Genomic DNA, 21,668 nt, shown 5'->3' with positions numbered 1-21,668 from the left:
CTGATTTTTAACTGAGTTGAAAAATAAAGATACCTAGCACTATTTTTAATTGGGTTGAAACACAGTGGGCTAGGGGTCTGTCAGTCTGGATGACCCTACAAACTTGCTACAAAATGAACGTTGCTGTCCCAGGATGGGTCAGCCAGAAAACCCAGTCCTTCCTAATGTCAGCATTTTCCCAACGGTTTGCCTTAGGGCTTGCAAGCACCCGCCTGCTGATGGAGAGCAGTCCTGGGGAAAAGGGGCATCTTCTGCCATCCTTGCAAAAAATCTAGTTCCGACCGGTAAGCTTATATCCCATAGCTACTCCCCCCATCTGCAGGGACAACGCAGCTTGTGGAGTGGGCTCTTGCATCACTGATCATCCCACCTCATGCTCCTCTAGCCTCAGCTGCAGCGTTGCTCTGATGGAGCTGGAGCAGAAACGCCGGGGCGATGCAGAGGCACCCTTTGCCCGCAGCATGCTCTTCTCCCTCCTCCCCATGCCCCAGGCCTGTAGAGAGGCGCTCTGGGCCAGGAGCCATTAAGGACAATCCTAACTCACTTCTTACACAGGCCTGCGCACCTCAAAACCCTGGCTGGTGACGAGGACGGGCAAGCTCCCACCAGCCCTTCACCGCGCAGAGCCCAGGAAGCCGTCCCAGCCGAGCCAGCACCACAGCTCACCGCATCAGGGTGAAGCGAGCTCCCGCTCCTTTTCCACACTCCTTCCCAACAAGCACCTAACGCCCCTCTGCCTTTGGATAGTCTGACCTTACCACGGAGCTTCTGGCACGTAACCGACTCCTGCTTTAGGGCACCCTGCACCTCCTCCCTGCCTAAAGCACCCTCCCAGTGCTCCCCCAAAGCCTCCCTGGGGCTGGGTGTCTGACACACCGAACGGCCGTGCAGAGCACCTGCCCACACTGCCCTGCGTGACCCAGAGCTGGGGCTCTCTCCGCGACTGAAGGTTCGCCCTGCCCAGCGAGTACATGGCTGAAACAGACGGCTTGTCGTTGTCACCATACCCTCCACCCAAATGATTTTGTAGGCATCCTCCTTCTCTGTCCCCAAGATGAGTTAGCATGGACTTGGGGACTTGTTGTTTCAGTGGGATTTAAGATGTCTGGCACATCTCCCAGACAGAAGCCACCAGAGACACCCCCGTGCAGAGCTCCCAACGGGGCTGCTGTGTTTCTGGAAAATCCAACATCCCCTGCGTGTCCACAGCTGCTTCACAGCAAATGCGCAACGGCACTAACGTGTGCGGCAGCGCACTGCCGACCTTGCACCCTTCCTAAACCCACCACTGGACCAGACCACGAGATTCACTGGGCACGTGCAGAGTGCCCACGTTTGCTGGGAATACCAGAGTGTCCGTGGAGGTGCTGCACAGACATGGTGGCTGTGTTTCTGCTCAGGAAGTCCCAGGCAGAAATACAGTATCTTTACGATGAAAGTTTCAAGCAGGCACACAGTGCTGTAAAGGTAAGAGCGTTCATGAAAACAGCATATACCCTTACACGTACGAGAGACAAAATCTAAATCCCAAGTCCCATCACGTGTCTCCAAGTGTCACCTGGGAATCGGAAGCCGGCACAAGGCCCGGTGGTGTCGGAGCGGTCACGGGAGAAGGCTCCTCCCAGGCTCCAGCGAGCCCAACTCCTGGAAACGCAACGCGGCACTGCCGGCTGACCTGGGGAAGAGCCCGCGCAGCCGAGCAAGGACCGGCTCCTTCCTGCGCGGTGCCACATGCTGTGCCCTCGCCCCGTCCACAGCCCACCCGAGACCGGCCCCGCCGAGCGCCAGGAACAAAACCTGCTGCTCGCTCAGCCCAGACCCGGCCCGGCACAGGACACCTCGCCCTGAGACCCGAGTGCTGCATGCCGGGTCCAGCAGCTACCGTAGGCAGGTCTTGCAGACGCAACCCGTGGTGACAGCCAGGCGGCAGGCTGCGGCACGGGCGGACGTACCGCGCTGCCAGGAGCAGCCTAACTGCAGTAGCACAGCGCTCACTCCACACGTGCTGCACTGTCCCGCCGCACCCCCGCCTGCTCCCTGCGCCCGCCTCACATGACGCCCTTGGCTGCGCTGCTGACACGGTCTGTGGTGCTGCGGAGCAAAAGGAATGGCAAACAGGCGGTCTGGCCCGGCACTTATTTGCCTGGAGCCAGTGAGCAGTGGGACCGGGGTGCCAGGGGCCCGGGACTAGGATCAACGCGTTCCCACGGGCATGCCCAGGCTGAACGCATCGCTGCCGGGTCTGTCACCCGCAGCAGTGATTACAGATCATACACAGAGCGTTTAGGCAGATGAGAACACGTACCAGACGGCAAACCTCACAGGTAACGCACACGTGCTTCTGGAGCCAAGCGATCTGTAGAGACGTAAGCGCTACATGAACACCGTAGCCCATGTCATGAAGGAAGGAAACATATCTTCCTCCGGCCGAGCCCTGCCTGCCGCTGCCACACGTCGTGAGCAGACGGGGTGTAAAGAGGTGGAGACAGAGAAGACACGGTGCAGACCAGCAGCAGAGCGGGCAGCTCGGGGCTCGGCTCCGTGCCAGGGCTAGCCACAGCTCCAGTCCCTGGGGAAACCTCTGCAAAGCAGAGCTGCTCCCCGAGGCCGCCTGGCAGCCAGGACTCCACGTAACATCAGAGATCAAACACTCCAATGATATTTAGCTCTCTAAAAACTGGATGGAGGCTGCATTTACACTTTGTTTGCTTATAACCAAAATCCTGACCTACGCCTTGCTGAACACATTTCTGCTTTGCCTTATCCTCAAACAAGCTCAAACAGAATGGTCTTGAGGAACGTAACCCCTCAGAGGCAGCAAACGGAAGTACAACGTGGGGTGTAGCACCACGAAAGCTCTGTACCGAGACCTGTCGGGAGAAGGAGGGAATGCAGCCTGCCTCTGCGCCAGCCAGCAAAGGGCTGATATTGCCCAATGTTGGGTCTGGGGGATGAGTCCCCGCCAACAGGCACCATTTGTGACTTTCCCACAGGCAAGGCAAGGCTTGCAGGAACCGCTGTCTTCCCTCTGACACAGCCTCCTCTCAGCCTGCAGCAGATAGAGGAAGCGTCAGGATAAAACTGAGGTGGGAAAAACTGCTGAGCATAGCTTAAATACATCGAGCTACAGGAAAAACCTTAGAGAAAGTACACTGACCACTTGTGGTGCAAATGGGAACAGGAACAGGGCAGAAGCGGTGCGATCCCTGCCTCCTGCAGCAGTGGTAAAGGAAAGGGTTCCTTCCCCAGGAGGGATGCGGGCTGCGTCAACGCTTTACGTGCCACGAGACAGAAGCCCCCAAGGAGTCCGTGGTTTTCCATACTCACAGAATTATGCATCTTGGTTCACAGGCTCAGCGTAGGTCTCCCTTGGGGACAAGGACTGGCAGATCAGAGACAGAGCGGGTGCTTCGTGCGAGCCTCTCCCATCATAAACGATGCGCTCTGCCATTTATCAGAAGACCCTGCATTTGCCTTGCGCTAGGATGTCTTTTGGTTTCAGACACATTTTTCACAGGGGCACGCGGTGCGCTCGGTGAAGCGTCACACAGGCAGGACGGGGGACAGGCCGGCTCTACCGCGGGAGCTGCTCCTGCAGCGCTGCCGAGATCGCTGCCGAGCCTGGTGCCACTGTGCAGGCAGGACCCTGCGCCAGCCGGAGCACCGCCCTGCCTCCAGCGTGCCTCTGAGGACGGGGCCGGCGAGGCCGCGGCGGGAGCCGGGGGGAGAGCTGCTTGCAAACTGGAAGGGAGCAAAGCCTGGGAATGTTTCTTGCCACGTCTCAGCCATTGATTTAGCGATTCCCGTTCAGACGCTCGCTCAAAGACCAACCTGCCTGCCCAGAGGTCTGCCCGCCCAAGCGCAGGGTCCCCCGCCACAGTCGGCTGCTGCAGCCCAACCCCAGAGACATGACGGAAAGGGCTTCAGCCCAGCAAGGCCGGGACTGAACCAGGACTCCGAAAGGCCTCCAGGCTTTTGGGAAGAGCTGCGTCATCCATACGAAACCCCGGAGGTCATGGAAAACATGGGAGAAGGATTGTTTAATTGAAGAAGAACTAAAAGCTTTAGGTTTGTTTAGCTTGCAGCGCTGTTTTGCAGCCTGCAGAATGTTAAAATGTCAGAAGGCAACACACAGAATAGTTGCAAGAATGTTTTTGAACGGACACACGTTTTACAAGCCAAACTAAGAAATGAATATTCAAAGTTTGTTTTAATTTTTACTTAACTACAGAAAAGAAAAATGTGGCAGCATGGTGCTGGTATGCTTTGCAAAAAGGCTTCTTGTTTCTCAGATTAAGGTTGACAAAAACTAATCTTGAAGGGAAACATGCCAACAGTCTTCAAAGGGAGTTAAGGGCTGCCACGGAGAGCGCGAGAAGAGCGGAGCGGTGGAACAGATTGCCGAGGTCCCTGAGAACAGACAGACAGACACTCAGAAGCGCCTGCTGCATCCTGGCCGCCCCGACATCCCTTCCAGCGCTACCCCAGTGCTGGTGGCACGGCTGCCGAGGGTGCCTTTCCATGAACGCCCGAACCAGCCCACGAGCTCATCACCACCAGCAAGGCGGTCCCGCTTCATCCCTCGCCCCGGGCACGGCTTCTGCCCCTCGTGCTCGCCAGCCAGCTCAGCTCAAGCGGAACACCCTCTGTGTCCTCCTGCACCGCTGACCTGTGCCGGCTCACAGCCAGCCCCGGAAAGCCGGCGCACAGAGCCATCAGCGATGGCAGGCCACAGGAAACATCTCCCGTCTCAGAGGTGCCACCCTCCCTCATCACCTCGTCCCTCGTGAAAGCGGCTGTGTCGGGGGCAGAGGCAGACCCCTACCAGAGACTGCCTCCCACAAGCAGGTGATGAAGCCTGGTAACGGTGTGCCCGTTTGGCAGAACAAAGCACCAGAGGTGACGGTTTCACCCCACCAGCATCCCTCCATGGCAGGGACACCGTGGGGCAGCCGCACCTGGGAGGTGGCCAGCAGAGACCAGGGAAGCACCGGCACAGAGCTGAAGTGAACAAGGCTCAAACGGAGAGGTGACACCTCCCACACTTGGACGGTTGTACCCGTGACGATGGTGGACGTGTGCCTGAACTGCCGCTCAGGATCTGCCCCTGCTGCCGCCTCGCCAGAAGGCCTAGCCCGTGCAGCAGTACCTGGTCGGGAATGACGACTCTGCTACGGCCAGCCGGAAGGTTGAGGTGCTCAAACACAGCCTTTCGACCTTCACACCCCAGTGCTCTCCCAGACCAACACCCTTACAAGCGTGAGCCACCGGGAAGCCCTTGCCTTTCCCCAGCATGGCAGCAGCCCCAGCTCCTCTCTCCTCTCTGTGAGGCTGAAGCCTCTACACATTTCTACTCAGACACATTAAAAAAACAGGTATTTCTTGGGGATTCGGAGAAGTGTCAGAGAACCAGTGGTATCCAAGGCACGAGCCATGAGTACTCACCACCTTCAGTTCAGGCACCGAGCGACTCAGGGTCCATTCCTGGCTGTTCACAAACGAATCTGCAGAACAGAGAGAAGAAATCATCAGGTCACTGTGGTCTTCCTTGAGATCCTAACACAGATCCTGCCACGCTCTCCCTGCTCCCTCCAGGCGGGAGGTTTATGGCTCTTCCCCCTCTTCCACCTCATCCAGAGACATGAAGTTGCACGAGGTCCCGACACTGCCCGTGCCCGGGAGGGTCTGCAGCCAGAGCTCTGGACGGGAAGGAACGGCCAAGCAGAGGGCAGGAAGGCAGCACAGAGCCCATCACCGCGGGCTGGGACCCTTCCTCCTGCGCTGCGGGAGCACAAAAAGCCCTACAGCATCCCCACTCTCAAGGTATGTGGGATGAGGGGAGCACCAGAGACTAGACACCTTTTCGGGGGGCACATGGTGTGAAGGACCCCAGAACCGAGGGCATGTAACGGCGAAAGCAGTGCCCCGAGCACTGCGCTCAGGCTACAATACCAGCGTGTCGCACGCAGTGCAGATAAAGAGCTGAAAGCATGCTATAATCTATGTTCGTGATTGAAAGTGAACGCAATTAATTATGTGTATGTTATGTAATTCGCAGAGCATTGTAACAGTCTTAAGAAGGTTGTAACAATCAGACACGGCTTTGAGCTGCGCAGGAAACGCCCTCTCTCCTGCCACAGTAATCACGAAGGCTTCATTTGCATCCAAACAATCTCCAGGAGCTCGTCAAACAACAGACTTCCCAAATAAAACCGGACTCACTGGAGGAGGAGCAAGAGCCTGGAGAACACCTTGAATATCAGCAGTAGCCAGCAGCCACTCCTACCAAAACCCTAGTCCTTCATTTGCCTTGGACGAGGAAGCACATCCTGCACCCAAAGCCAGATGGGTGGGAGGCTGAAACAAAAGAGCAGCACTTGCTGTACGTTCATAGAGTAAAAATAATAAAGGATCTTTGGAGACTGGAAACCCACGGGAGCACTGCTTCTCAAAGAACCGGTAGTAAACTTGCCAAATTCCCTGCCACGGACTACTGCAGAAATGGAAACCTTGGATGGGTTCAAAGAAGGGAGAGGTGAATCTGCGAGACCCAACCACGGGCAGCGATTAAACACGACGGCCCGGGCGCTACCGCTGCTCAGACGTCACTCGAGGCACAGCGGGATGCCAGGCCTGCCAAGGGGAGGATGGCTCTCGAGCTGCCCTGCTGCCCTGTTCCCGCAGCGGCCGCCGGCGCAGGAGCTGCAAGCCGCCCTTCCCTTCCCCGCCCCGGCAGCTCCTCCCTGCCTGCCGCTGCGCCCGGCAGCCCTGACCCTGCCACCGCACTCGCGGTGCAAGTCCCAGCTCTCGGCGTCTGCACCGGCACTGCCCAAACCGGCTGGCCGAGCTGGCGGCTGCAGGTCTCTGCCGAGTAGGTGTTTCACCGGGGCTGTGCCAAGCACCGCAGGCTGAAACCGGGGCAGCGCAGGAGACGCTGCCAGACCCAGGCAGGATCAGAGAGCAGCGCCAGGCTCTTCAGCCCTGCCAGAAGCCAGTCAACGACAACCTTCACCCCAGTTCACGTTCCTGCCCTCCTAAGTCCCACGGGAAGGTTGGACACCCAACGGCAGCAACCCTCTATCTCCAGGCTAGCGCCTTGTCTCACCTCCCGTGCCTCGCCCGGGCAGCTGGTGGGAGATGCGCAGCCCAAAGCTGCGTGGGGAAGAGTCTGCTCCGGCTGCTGGCGGCCGGGGGCTTACGGGGGGCCCTGCCCTTGGTGCCTGCATGTCCGCACGATGGTCCACCGCTGCTCGGGTGCACGAGGTGAAAAAGAGATGATCGGCACTTGTGCAGCCACCGGCACCCACAGGCCACAGCGCATTTTTCCATCGTGCCAAAAAAAGGTAAGAAAACGGTGCTCATACCTAGCTTTCACCATTCATATACTAATTTATTAACACTTCTTTTTCAGAAGCTACAGATAAATAAAACGCAAGTCTGATGCAGTAACACAAGGTTTTTTGTAACCATCATGAAGGTTCTTAAGAAGAATCGTTTCTTCATGGTCCCCATCTTTCACCTACCCTTCCTTTTTTTTAAGAAGAGGTAAAATATCTCCATTAAAACAACTAATAAGTCATGAGGAAAATGGTACGTTCTTGAGCCCTTTTGAAAAGATAACAGCACACCTGTAGCTCCAACTGCATGACTTGGTCCAAAAAATGCTGTGACCTCCACCTGTAGCTCCTGCTCCAGCCAGTCCCTATGTCCGTAACCACGACAGCTAAAGCACCATCGAACCTTCTCCGAGACTGGCATGCCCTCCCTCCAGACCAGCCAGAGCAGCATTCGCCACTGTTTCACTACACACACCTTGTCCTGGAACTACGAAAAACTGGCAAAAACCGAGCAGGTTTTTTTGAGGGGTTCTGAGCAGAGCACAAGGCAAATGCAGTCACCGACTCGGCCTTCAGAAAGAAAAGGGAGGCAGAGAGGCCTGGAGAGGGCAGGCTGCTCTCTTCTCTTCTTCTGTACTCGGATGCTCAGGGTAGAGAAACTGTCCAGATTTTTGCCAGTTGCCTCCTTTGCTAACTATCCTGACAGATCTTTGTATTTTAACCAAGGCTCAGGAGTTCACTAGCAACAGTTTGATTTTTGACTTGCTGCGAAGGAGGAAATCTTAACACAATCGACAATGTCAATTTAACTGCATTCAGCCACACGACACATTAAATTATTAACTATCATTAGCATGCTTAACCTGGAACGCTAACGTACGACCTGCGCGCCTCTGCTTGTCAATCAGCTCCCAAGCTGATAATAAACTGTGCCAAGCCTGAATTTTAGCCCGGGCCACCAGCTGGCCCCGGGGCTCTACCCGGCGTGTCCCAGCCTGCGCACGGCATCATCAGCCCACCGGTCCCTGCTCAGCGGTGTGCACCAGGGCGCTGGCACCTCTCTGCACAGTGCAGCCAGACCTCCCGCCGCCATAATTCCCCGCGCCCAAGCAACAGCCCCGCTGGCGCGAAGGAGCAGGATGGAAACACCAACAGCGACGCTCTCGCTGTCACAGCTCACACGGCGCAGGACACAGGGCAGGGAGCAGGGCTCACCCCGGCGCAGGGCTCACTCCGGCGCAGGACAGGGCTTGCCGTGGGCACTGCCTGGCACCGGGAGGTGGGCGGCCGACGGCAACTCGCACCGCCGCTGCTAGGAAATCGACTCGCGACTCCAGCCGGAGAGAGGCTGCTCAGCACCAGCTCTCTGCTCTGCCTCCACGGGGAGCAGGGTGTTCTCCTGGCCCTGCTGAGGGGCCGCTTCCCCTCCCTGGGGGCGGGGGGGCTGCTTCGCCGCAGCAGCAGCTTCTGCTGAGGGCAGGAGGGAGAGGCAGGAGGCTGCCCAACATCGTTACTCGAGAACAGCCATCTGGATCGGACCAAGGATCTGCCCAGTCCGGCACGCCATCGCCGGCACCGGTTGGTACATGGGAACCCAGGAAGAGTAGGAACATGGTGACAGTACGTAACGCTGACCCCACATGTGTGTGCAGCTGCTGACGTCTTCAGCTCAGGGATCTCCTGTGCTTTGTCTCTTTAGTAAACCTCAAAAAACTCTCATTTGAGTAATTGTTCTGTTTCCTCTTAAAACCATGCAAAATTTCACTTCCATATTGTTCTTAAGCAAGGAGTTTCAGCAGTATAAATACCCATTGATTGAAAACCCACTTCCTTCTGGATGCCCCCAGCTGCGGTGCCAGAGGTGGGGAGCTAACATCCCTAACCAGTGCCGCCCCATCGCTCGCTGCAACCCCTCTTTTCCACCCTGGTCCCCGCTGTTGGACCGCTCCTCGTGCAGCAGCTGTTGTGCACTTCCCACCCTCTCTGCTGTACCTCCTCCAGTTCAGCGGAAGAGGACAGGTCCACTGCACATTGCTGTGTAAAGCATCTCACCTGCAAGGGGAGGAAGGCAGATGGCTGTACCGGAAGGTCCCACGTGGCAACCGACCCTGCCCAGACCACCCAGGCTTCACTGCCGGAGAGCCAGCTGTAACGATAAGCGCTCTGCCTGCAGCGTTTCGGGGTCGAGATATGCCCAGTGTAAGTGCTCACAGAGGTACGGATGAACCCCTCTTACTCCAGTGCCCAGGAGGGTAAAAGCAAGAGCTTACAGACTACGTAGCCAAAGGAACAGAGACTGAGGTGGAAGTGGCCTTCAACTGAAGACAGCCCCAGGATTCCTTCACAATCGCCTGGCAAAGTTATGGAGACACAGCTCTTGGAGGAGCCAGTTCCCTCTGCGGCCCCCTCCAGCACCAGAGTCCCCGGTGTCGGCATCAGAAGACTCTCGTGTCCACCTGCCATCCCAGGCCGTACCCATACACCCAAACCCTTCCGCTAATCAACTCCTACGTGAACAAAAGTGCCTCTCGTTCAGGAGGACATCCCACCCTGACTTTAAACTGCCCGTATGGAGCACCACTCCTCACACCGACTCACTCGCCCTCTGCCCTTCCCCGTTAGCTGGCTGGGTGAAGCTGCCTGGGATGAAGCACGACAGCGCCCGGGCAAAGCAGAGAAGTGAGGCGAGGCCGTGCATGTCTGCACACCGGGGTAGGCACGTGTCCTCTGCCTGCACCTTGCAGAACGCCTGAGAAGTGTCCCAGCTTCTGCAAGAGCACAGAAGGAGAGTCACATCATGGTGTCCTGCAGCACGCCTTCCAACACCACTTCCCAAAACACCCAGCTCGCTCCTAGGCAAGTGTCTTGTGCAGAAGAACGGCAGCTACTCAGGAAGAATGCTTGGACCAAGCTCCCCTGCACACCCAACTGCTGGCACCAACCAGCCAGTCTTCAGTTCTGGCTTCGGACAAGCTTCCTGCAGAGAGTTTGGGAGCTTTCTTGAACGGTGAAACTCCTCAAAACCAGGAGATGTTAGTGTCAGCTTCCCCAAGATTCTCGGTTAATAAAGCAGCATTCCCACACGTGCACTTCTAGCACTCCCTGCAGACCATGGGGAGAAGCTTGGCTCTGGTTGTCAAAAGGAGGAAAAACAAATGCCTTCAGCTGCATCAACCAGTAGCCTGTAGCACGGACCTCCTCCTGTCCCAGTGCCCCAAAGAGCAGGGTGCAGAAGATGGGGCAGGTCCTGCAGCACCTGAGGAACCACCATTATTAAACACGAAGCCTTGGCTTACACCATTCCCACCTACCACCTAGACAAGCCATCAAGACCATCAAGACCACGAGCTAATCCAGGAAGGGCTGAGGATCTGGAGCACAACCCCCTTTCCCATGTCAGGCCACAACTGAGTCTTTCAAGTCTGTGTCACTGTACCTGGCCCTCAGTCCCTTTCACACCCCTGCTGCTCTGTTCCCCAGGCACACCGATCACCCTTCTCTAGCCACGCAAGGGGACACACACGACGCGTGCACGCCACGCTGACATCTGGGTGACCCACACCTAGTCCTGACGTGGCTGTTCGCAGGCCCAAAGATGCCTCGTCAGTCAGCTCTCATGTCACGTGAAGCCCCTGCGTCCTGCAGCCGTCTGCACCCGCAGGGATGGTTCCATCGCTTGGGTTTTAGACAATTCCCCAGCACAGAGCCCTCCCCGCCATTTTCTTGCACTTGCTTTCCTCCTCCACCAGCAGCCTCTCACAGAAGCGAGCGCAGCAGCCGTGCGCAGGTGGGTACGGATGACACCCACGGAGCTGTCAGAAAGGCACCTCAAGAGCAGTTTCTCAACCACTCAAAACAGCCACAGGCCAAGTACCTGGTTGCCAAAAAAATGCTGACACAACTCGCTGATGTCAGCTTTGTCCATCCCAAGAGTTGATCGTTCAACTACTAAAATGCGGCATATGGAGATTTCCTGCACCTCATCAGTATGATATGATATTGGTATGATATATATATAGGTATCATACCTATTGGTATGATATTATATGCTGTGCATCCGTGCAGCTGTTACACACCCAAATCAGTGTAAGGAAGGTCCAGGCTGCAGGAGGTTGATTTGGGTGTGGGATTTCCCCCTCCGGGGCTGCCAGACCTTCCCCATCCGCAGTGCTTCTGTGCCCAGCCAGCTGAGCCGAGCAGCGGGAGGTGCAGGGGTGATGCCAGCCGCTCGGCACCATTCCCCACTGGAACGGCCAGGACATCCCCTTCTTCTCCCAGGGAGAAACAGCAACCACGTGGAAGCACATGGCAAGCCACCAGTGACCTGGCCCGATCTAACGCGCTACCCGGAATCCAGGCAGGCAGGTCAGCCCTGCACCTTCCAGGCAGTGCCAGAGCCTTGGGACGACCTTGTTTAGCAGAGACTGCCTCCAGCTGGGAAATACCTTAATGAAGGTAAGAAGGAAGACCTTAATGGTCTTCCTCAGCACCAGGGTTCATGTAGGCATCGGGGAGGAGCGATTTACTTGATTAGCTTCACTGCTGGACTAGCTGTATCACTTGGTATTTCACATTAAAACGCACCCAGTCACTCCTCCTCTCTCTCCTCTTTGTTATTTAATACTACAGAAGAGACCAGACCGTCAGCACTGCGGCTGAATACCTTCCCCAGGCGCATCTGACCTCAAAAGCAGAACACTGGCCTCACGGCAGCACTTGCGCACCACGAGCCTTAGCACAGCCAAACGTCCCACGGACCCGCTGCTGCTCGCATCCACTCGCTGCTGCAAAGCCGGCAGGAGGAAGGGGCTGGCCGGGCAAAACTGACTCCTCACCCAGGCTTCTCCCTCCACAGGATGAAGCGTAGCAGGTTCATCTACCTTGTGCTTCAGAAGTGCTAGTGCCAGACGCATTTGGTCTTCACACACAGCAACTAATAATTAACCAACTCATTATCCAAGCCACTGCGGAACTCACTTGGACGCTGAAACCCTGGACACTAAAACCAGCCTTGAAACCAGGTCAGAGGCTGAGAAAACAGAGCAGTGCCCACACAAACCACGCTCCAAAGTACCCATCTGCCCGCACACGCAGATAAAAGGGCAGCAGAGTGTGACGTGCCTGGGCAGAGCCACCTCTTCCAGGCCAGGCTTGATAAAGACTCAACCCTGGCACCGCTGGCAGGAAGAGGATTTCTCCAGGTCAAGGACCAGCACGGCAAGGCTAGCGTTCCTGTCGGAGAGCTTAGCCAACGCAGATACCCTGGTAGGACGTGACCTTAGCAAGGATTGTCTCACCGGAGCTTTACAGACTTTGCAGCAGTGAAAGGAGAGGATCTTGCATTATCTCTAGAAAAAAAAAGGGCGTGATTACGAGCTGCTAGCCTTGCTCCTCTGCTAGACCGCATGCGGCAGCACCTGGTGCCATCACACTACGTACGCTGCGCAGTGCGCAGACTTCACAAGAGCCATACGTTTTAAGCCTCTCGGCACCTACTATTTTCCAGTCGACATCCAAATACACACAGACCAAAGAACCGTACCAAGTCCTCGCTGCTCTAACAGCTAGAAAGGGTCTGCTGAAAGGGACAACCCAACAGAGCTAGTGACGGGGAGAGACAGATAACCCACTGCTGCCCCAAGTGCTCTGTGGGGACCCACCTAGCCGGTGAAAACCTGTTCCAAATTTGTCTGACCTCAGCTCTGGCTGCTTAACCCCACAAGCAAAGGCAGGTTAAGATTAAAAAGGTGCTGGTTTTTGAAGCTCCCTCTTCCTATGGATGCCTGTAGACTGTAATCAGAACACCTCTGCACCTACCACACACATCTCCTCTGATCTCACCCTGAGATTAGACCTTTTAGATTGGTGTCCCAACAACTCCTTCCTTAATACCTTCCAGACTTCTTAAGCTTTTCTGAAGTGTGGACACCAGACCGGATTCAGCGTCCGAGGCATGGTCTCCAAACCCACCACGCCATCTCTGCTCCTTGCCAACACTCCCAGCAAAGCTGAGGCAGGTACCAACAAGAGATGATACATATCATTCTCTCCTCAATTCACTATGCAAACTTCACCTTATTAATGTAAAAACACCCCCCTCTTCTCCCAGTAGTCTTCTCTCACACATGCCCTACACATTAGTCCTCTGTGTGGCCAAACACCAAACAGGAGAGTAAAAGGGAGCTACCTTAAACCTCAAAGCACCCTAAAAAGCAGGGCACTTTTCTGGGAGAGAGGAATATGATCGTGAGAAACACTTCCTGAGCTGTGGAGTCCAGATCCCACTGTCGGAGATGCTGCACCCATCACATAATCCCTCCCTGCACAGGGAAAACTCCAACCCCAAGCCAGTCCAGTTTTCCAAGCCTGTGCCTATCAGACAGCTTCTTCAGAACTGCACGTTCCTCTGAACTGCTGGCCATGATTATTTGTGGTCAGTCCAAGCTGGCCGGACTCCGTGTTGACTTTGTTCTCTAGCTCCAAGGGCTCTTGCTCTCTCTCGGTGCATTTACAGAAAATCACGCTCCCCGTCTGACTTCATCCTGCCACACAAAGACCAGGTCCTTAAGGCATTTTTGGCTAACAAACTCTGCATTCCCCTGTGCTTGGTCCAGGCTGAGCCCCTCCATCAGCAGGGAGCGAACGTTACCCACACAGTCCAAAGGAGTCTCAGCAGGGCTGGGGCAGCAGCACTGAGACCATCCTCCTGACTCTCCGGTGGGCCAGGATTTTTGGCCCTCGGGCACGTCTACATGGCAGGGTGCAGCGCTGGATGGATACATCAGTTTGCTATAAACAAAATACTCCAGGTACTGGATACAGGGTAGCAGCGTTGGCTTGGATCTCTGCCTGGACTCATATATCCAGCTTTTCCAAAGAGCTGATAACCACAACTGCAGCTGCACCCCCTTGGGAGGGCGTGTTGGGACTGTATCAGCAGCTTTCCTAGGGCTAAGGTGGGCAGCACCAGCGTAAAGCATCAAAGTTTTTGACATGTCACGAGGGTGTTAGAAACACTATTGGCCTGCAAGTCTGAAATAGGAACAGGGCAGAGATCTCTTGAGCTGCTGCATCCAGCAAGTCCATGTTGGAGCGTACTAAGGTTGTGCACATCCAATCTACGGTGTCCTGGCTTAGAGGCTCACAGCTCCCACCGGAGCGAGCCGGAGCCCACATACCAACATGCTGAGCAGAGAGGCGATGGGGGGACAGGAAGCAGAAGACAGGACAAGCAACAGCAGCTTAGGTCTGCAGACTTCACTGCTTCTTCACAACTCCTTGACCCCAAGAGGACATAGTTCGAGTGGGTAAAACCAAGCAGATAATGGCAAAAAAGGTGTTCTAAGTTAAGAACAAACCCAAGTATGAACTTTGCAGCTCCAGCAAGCAGGGCTCGCTCTGCTGCAACAAGCCACATGAGGCAGTGCGGAAAGGTCATCCCTGAGCTTGTGTCTCCAGTACGAGCCACAGGGGCAAACGCTAACCACCCTGACAAGCAGTGGTCTCGCATTAGCTGGCCGGTCGCTGCTAGAGAGGCTCCAAGCCCTCTCCAGTGCTCCCCAGCGAAGCCTCAGAAGGCTCTCCAGCACACGGACCCAAAGGGAGCCCCTACCTGCCCCAGCGGAGCAGCCAGGTGAGGGGTGAGGACACCAACACAAGCACTCAACCTCAGCTGCTCCCCTGGGAATGCGGCTGCCGGGCCGGCAGCTGCTGGCACAGCTCCTGCTGGAAGCCACCGGCAAGCAGGAACAGGCCCCCCGCTGCACGGGCAGGGCCCGGCCCTCCCTGCCCGGATACACCCACATTCCCCAGCCATGAGCGCAGCCTCCCCTCTCCTGGGAACCTCCCATCGCTCAGCCAGCACCCAGCCCTGGGCACCCCTGCCAGGGGCACGGCCCCCCAGGAGGAGCGCACCAGCAGTATCCCGTCCCGTCACCCCAGAGCAGGCAAAGGTGGCCTTGGCCACCCACCTGCAGCCTACAGAGCCTCCAAGGCCGTCCCCGGGAAGGCACAGCAAAGCCCCAGGGACAAGAGGGACCAGCAGCAGCGAGCCCCTTGAGCTCCCTGCGCAGCACCTGCACGGCAGCAGAGCTCAGGCTACCAGCAGCGCTGCTCCTGCGCTGGTCCCTGGAGCCCAGCCCTCCTGGAAAGCGTCCTGGGCACAAAGCTCCTCCGGGCAGCTGCTGCCTTGGGAGCGTGCAGATTCCTCGGGGAGCCCACCAGCCCAAATCTACCCCTCTGCCACATAAGCCACGCCAGGGAACTGCCTCCACAATGCCTGGACTCTGGAGCAGAGCGATGGAAACCCAGAGAGGCTCGCAGGCGCCAGAAAGCGGCTGCCCTGCCTCCCCGAGCGTGGCAGGTCCCGGCCCAGCCCAGCCCCCAGCTCTGTGCGCACAGGCCAGCGTTCAATGCCTTAAAAAGCCTACGGATGCCGTTCTCGCCTCCCTGCCCCTGCCAGGCGGCAGGGCTCACCCGCACGTTCGCTTCCGCAGGGCTGGCCAGGCACGCTGTGCGGCTAGGGAACGGGATGGGGCACACAGGCCCAGGCAGCGTGGCCCCCGCACACCTGGGCAGCCCCAGCACGGGCAAATAGCCCACGCCAGCGAGGCCAAACACCAGCTAGTCGAGCACCTAACAGCTGCTCCAGCTGCCAGTCCCCATTGCGGGCCCAGTCCCCGCGGGGGGTCCTGTCCCCCCTGCCCAGCCAGTCCTGCCCTCTGTCCCTCTGCCACATCACTCAAGATGCCACCGCCGCGGCGAGCACCGCCACGCTCCCAGAACACGGCCTCTGCTCGGCCCCAGGGAAGACCCCGGCAGAGCATCGCCCAGACAGCCCGGCACCAGGGAGCTGCTTACAGGAGGGAGGTGCAGGCACGATTCTGTGCTCCCCGACTCCCTCGTGCTGTTCCACACCTCCGCTCTGGCCACCTCCCAGATAGTTCAGCACTTGCTCAGGAGCCCACTAACAGGACCCCTCTCCCCCTCCCATGGAATTTCAGTTCCCTCTGCTGCCCTGGCACCGCTGCATGAGGCTCAGCTCTCCCTGCCCTTGCTGGGACACCACCGGGGGCAAGAAGGACATGGCGGACACGCGCTCGGCTCCACAGGTGTTTGGCCAGCGAGGGAACCCGGACCCTCAGAGCATCTCCTCCCAGCTAGCCATGCTGCGTCTCCTTCAGCACCAACGACCGTGACGGTGCCCAAGGCCACCGCGCACTGGAGTGCGAAGCAGCCCCATGAATGCTCACGCTACCTCGCTACAGCCAAGCTGTCCCGAGCACAAACCCCGCAGACCACCGGGATGCAATCGGGTGCCCGTGCCCAGCCCAGGACCTCAGCTGGGATGGGCCACGGCCACTCGTCCCCACAGACCCCACGGGCGCAGGGGGGCTCTCTCAAGGCCAGCACCGCTCCTGCGCTCACTTACCCAGCGCTCGCAGCGGACCGCCGCCCAGGAGGATGGGCTCGGCACCGCCATGGGGGTCCTTGGGGCAGACGCTGCCGGTGCTGCCACGCTCTCGCCTTCGGAAGCGGCTCGTGAGGAGTCTCCAGAGTCCCCCTGCCTGCCCGGGGTCGGCGTGCAGCCTGCCCCCGACCCTGGCCAGCTCCGGGTAGAGCAGGTCCCGCTTGCTGGGGCAGGTGTGCAGGGAGCTGGCGTCCCCCTCGCTCTTGGTGCGGAGACGCGCAGGGCGCAGGAGCCCCCCCGACTCCGACCGCCGCAGCTCGTGGCCCCGGCGCAGGCGGAAGCTGAAGCTTTTGCGCAGGGAGCTGAAGTTCTTCCTGGGGCCGGGGCTGCTCCGGCCGCTGCCCCCAAAGAGGTTCCAGCGGCGGCTGCCCCACAGGGAGCCCCCCCGGAGGAAGCCGGGGCTCTCGGCGGGGTGCGGCTGTCGGGCCGACGGCAGGAAAGTCATGCTGCTGGGGCGCGGGCGCTGCGCCCCGTCGGCCCCGGCGAGCAGGGACGCGGCGCCTTCGCCCTCGCCCGGCGGGCCCTGCTTGCGGGGCGAGCGCAGCCTGAAGAAGTCCAGCAGGCTGCCGCGGGCCCTGGCGGGGGGCGGCGGGGGGAGCAGGGCCCCGGCCGCCAGCCCGTTCCCCGCCGCGCAGAAGCTCTTGGGCCGCCGCCTCTGCTGCTGGGCGGCCTTGAGGGCGGCCTGGACGGCGGGGACGCCCTGCAGGTCCAGGGACTCGCAGACGCTGACGGCGCGGCGGGGGCTCGGCCGCGGGGGGCCCCGGCCCGCCTCGCTCCAGCGCCAGCCCTCCGCCATGGTCAGCTGCGGGGCTGCCCCATGGCCCCGGGCCGCCCGCCGCTCTGGGCCGCTGCCGGCGCGGGCGGCCGGCCCCGGGGAGGCGGCGCAGCGGGACCCCGCACGCCGCCCGCTGCCTGCCGGCTCCCACGCCGCGCCGGCATGCCCGGGCCGCGCTCCGGCGCGCCGCCAGCGCGGGGATGGGCCCGCCCCGGAACGGGGCCGGGGCCGGGGCCCGGGATGGGGCCGGGGCCGCCCCGCGCGGCCGCGCCCGCCTTGGGCCGCCGCCCGCCCCCGACGCCGCGGGCACCGACCCCGGGCGGGCAGGCGCTGCCCTTCGCCCCGGCCGCGGGCAGAGGCGGCGGAGCCGTCCCGGGGCGGCGCTCAGGCCTCCCCCGCGGTGCCGGGCTGCAGCCCCGGGGCAGGGCAGGGCCCTGTCACACACACACACACACCCCCCCCCCGGCCGCCCTCGGTGCCCGCTGCGGCACCCCGCACCCGGGGGAGCGGCGGCGCTACCCGGCCGGCCCGGCCTGGGCCCCGCCAGGGCAGCACCGAGCACCGGGCAGGGCCGGCCCGGGCCGCCCACACCACCGGGGTCGGGGTCAGGGCCGGGGCCGGGGTCGGGGTCAGGGCCGGGGCCGGGGTCGGGGCTCCCTCGTCGCTGCGCGGGGCCGGCAGTGTCCGCCAGGGGGCGCTCCCGCTCGCTGCTGCCGCCGGGCGCCCTCGCGCGGCTCCGGGGGGGGTGGGGGGGGCAGCACCGGGAGAGGGGGGGCGGCTCCGGGGAGAGGGGGGGCAGCACCGGGGGGAAGGGGGGGCGGCTCCGGGGAGAGGGGGGGCAGCACCGATGGGTTGGGGGGGCAGCACCGGGAGAAGGGGGCAGCACCGGGAGGGGGGGGCAGCACCGAGGGGTTGGGGGGGCAGCACCGGGAGAGGGGGGCAGCACCGGGAGGGGGGGGCAGCACCGGGAGCGCCGCGGGGCCCGGCACCGGGACACCGACGCACACAGACACCCTCAGCCCCCCCCTCCGGCGGCCCCGTCCCGCCCCTCGCGGGCACCGGGCAGCTCCGTCCCGACGCCGCCGGCCGCCCTCCCCCGCCCGCCGGCCCATCGCTCCCGCGGCTGACCCCCGCAGCCCCGCTCCGTGCCGAGCTGCCCTCCCCAGGCCGCGGCCCCCCCGCTCCCCGCGGGAAGGGCAGGCGCTGGGCCGGCTGGCTGCGGGGGCTGCGGCGCTCCGTGCGGGACCGCCCCGCTCCGGGCCCCGCACCCTCGCCCCGGCCACATCGCCCCTTCCACCGCGGCCCCGGAGAGCCAGCTGCCCCCCTCCTCCTCCGGCCGGGTCTGCAGCAGCTCGGGCGGCAGGACGACCGCCACCATCTCAGGCGGAGCTTGGCGCCTGCCGTGCTCCCAAGTGTTCTTCCTCCATCGAACACACCGCCGTTAAGCTCTGGCCCTTCCAGGCCCTTTCTTGCAGCCTCCCCCATTGCAGTACCTCTTCCCTCGCACCCCCCACCTTTGCTGCCTGTCTCCAGCATTGCCCCAGGATCCTCCTCCTCCTCCTCTTTCTCCTAATGCATTTTCCCTCTCCATGGCTTTCCTCCTCCTCAGTGCAAGCATGATCTGTGCTCCCTCTGGAGACGGGGGGAAAGATGCTTGACTCCCCCTTAAATTATTTTTATCTTTCTGAAGGCTCTGTCTGCTAAACCAGCCTAGGTCTTCTCCTGCCTCCCAAGGCCTCTCCAGGGAACATCTTAATATCAGCACCTCCTTTTCCCCCTCCTTATCCAGGAGTCTGTGGCTCCACTGCCTCAGCTCTTCCAAAACCCCACCACCACTTTGGACTCTGCCCTCACTTGGATCCCTCATCCTCCTTCACAGTATGCCCTCACGATTTTCTGGAGCAACGCCTCCTCTCCTCTCCAGCTCTCTTCGGATGCACCCAGCCCTGGTGACTGCCCACAGCCCCAGGACACAGCTAAATCCCACCTTGCCCCGAGGCACCACCAGGTTCAGGCTCCCCCCTCCCCATGGCACAGCCAGCGCCTCAGCCAAGCCCCTGCCTTCTCCATCCTCTCCTACGCCACACGTTCCACCCTCCCTCTCCCCTTCCACCACCACCCGTTAATAGCACAGACCACCATCACCACACCGCATAAGCAGAGCTACCGCCCTGCAGCCTCCTCCCTTCGCTGGAGGTCCTTCTCTTCCTGCAATTTTTTTGCACCTTTCAGACAGTAAAATCTCTAATTGAGCAGTACACCCTCCCAGCTACACGGTGCTGAACACATGGAGCAGCTACCCAGACCGAGGATCAGCTCAGAGATGCCCCTCCTCACGCCATGTCGGTGCTTCTTAGGCAGAAGACGGGACACATCCAGCTCCCCTCCCTCCCAAGCCAACGGGCACCAATGTCTGAAACCGAGCAGAAGGCGCCTGACAACCCGCCAAAGCTACGGCTCTGCCATCTGTGCCAAGGTCAGAGGAACACGCGAGCTGCCAGACTGGATCCGACCCTCATCCACATCATCTGGTGCCCTGTCTCCCAGGAGCAGCCGCACTGCAGCAAGGAGCGAGGAATTTTGCAGAATGCAATTATGAGGGAACGTCTTCCAAAGAGCGCTGAACACCAGGTGAGGCTGGCTGTGGAGACCCTGGCATCTCCGTCACCGGAGATGTCGGAGCCGATCGCACAGACGTCTGCCAGGAGTAATTCAGACACAGGTAACCAGCCTTCGGGCAGGGAACCAGACCAGTAACCTCGCAGGCTCCTTCCCAACCACGCTTTGCACAGCTCCTTGCTCCCAGGGATTGGAAGTTGTTCCTGTAATGAAGCAGGACCATCTATATTCATCCCTTCCCAAAATCCGGGGTTTAACTTTTACTGTAACAATGCCAGATGGTACACCTTCTATATGAATCTCATCTTTTTAAAATATTCTGGCAAGTTCTGGGCTGTAAGGTATCACTGACGCACAGAAATATCTGCTGGAAGAGATGATGTACCACACGCTCCCCTGCCGAGGCGGGACCAGACGCGCGTGGATCACCCCGACGGGTGTCTGTCGACTGTCGACCCACCCCACGACCTCCCTCAGCCCACCGCAGTACTGCCGTCCTCGCTGCTCCCGCTCTTCCTCCTCCCACGATCTTGTCCAAATCCCCTTGCCTGCATATAAAGCCATACCCCTACTTCTGCCATACCTTTATCGGCTGCGAAGAATAACAGACTGCATTCTTCCCTACAGCCTTAAGCGTACTGAGAAACACAAGAGTTCCCCTCAACTGGCGATGTCTCCTTCACTGTCCCACCGAGGATCGGGTTTTTAAAGCTATTACTGTTTTTAATGCATTCCCCTCAATTTTCTCCAGTTTGTCTATTACCTTTTTTTAAATGCAGTGACAGAACCTGGGCATGATATTCAGCTGGGGCCTCCAGCAACACTGAGAAGAAATACATATATAACATCCGTACTGCTACAACTCAAGAAGACATTGGTCTTTTCTACAGTAACAACATAACGATATTTTTACCTAATTAGCCTGTTAAGAGGCAAAGGTCTCCATATGCTATATACATTGATATGATCCCCTTGGCATTATTCCTGCAGAAAGAACAAAAGACATCTAAACCAGAATAAAACGGAGCCTCGGATACAAGTTCTGGCGGCAGAGGGCTGCAGGCAGGATGCTGACACCCAGGAAGGGCTCAAACCCCACCAGGTCTCGACAGCACGCGGGCCCTGCCCGGAACGGCAACTGAGGGAGGAACCGTTCTGAGAATGAGACCGGGAAACCAGAAGCCAGCGGCGTTTAGAGACAGCCACCACTAAAATATGCCCCCACACACCTTTAAGCGTCTCTTCTTAGGCAGTTTACTCCATGATTACACTGGGTTTGACTGGTAGCTAATGCAAATGAAAGATTACAATTCACCCGCCCGGTGGGAAGCGGCTGCTGCTGGAGTCTCCTGTGTCATGCAGGTCTCCGGAAGCAGACGAGCTCCGAGAGCTGGGATGTAACAGGGACATCCTGCTTTTGCAATCCTGACCTGGGGCAGGTGCCTGGGGACAGAAGCAAGTTAGTCTC

At 59.3% G+C, this 21,668-nt stretch overlaps 1 protein-coding gene across 5 annotated transcripts in view; it reads right to left on the bottom strand.

The window, feature by feature from the left end:
- AGAP3 (ArfGAP with GTPase domain, ankyrin repeat and PH domain 3) overlaps positions 1 to 21,668 on the bottom strand; it is a 146,272-nt gene that overhangs the window by 86,649 nt on the left and 37,955 nt on the right. For 3 of the 5 annotated variants that reach the window (XM_075747006.1, XM_075747009.1, XM_075747007.1), the window contains exon 2: positions 5,446 to 5,504. In XM_075747006.1, coding sequence (XP_075603121.1) covers positions 5,446 to 5,504 — 59 coding nt within the window. Of the gene's footprint in view, positions 1 to 5,445; positions 5,505 to 16,767; positions 17,733 to 19,095; positions 19,133 to 21,668 lie in introns of those variants that run through there. The other 2 variants (XM_075747008.1, XM_075747005.1) reach the window with 2 other exon arrangements.

Source organism: Balearica regulorum, chromosome 2 (genome assembly GCF_011004875.1).
Source record: "Balearica regulorum gibbericeps isolate bBalReg1 chromosome 2, bBalReg1.pri, whole genome shotgun sequence".
Classification (NCBI taxonomy): domain Eukaryota; kingdom Metazoa; phylum Chordata; class Aves; order Gruiformes; family Gruidae; genus Balearica; species Balearica regulorum.
The sequence above is the reverse complement of the archived record's forward strand: the minus strand, read 5'-3'. Positions and strand labels throughout refer to the sequence as shown.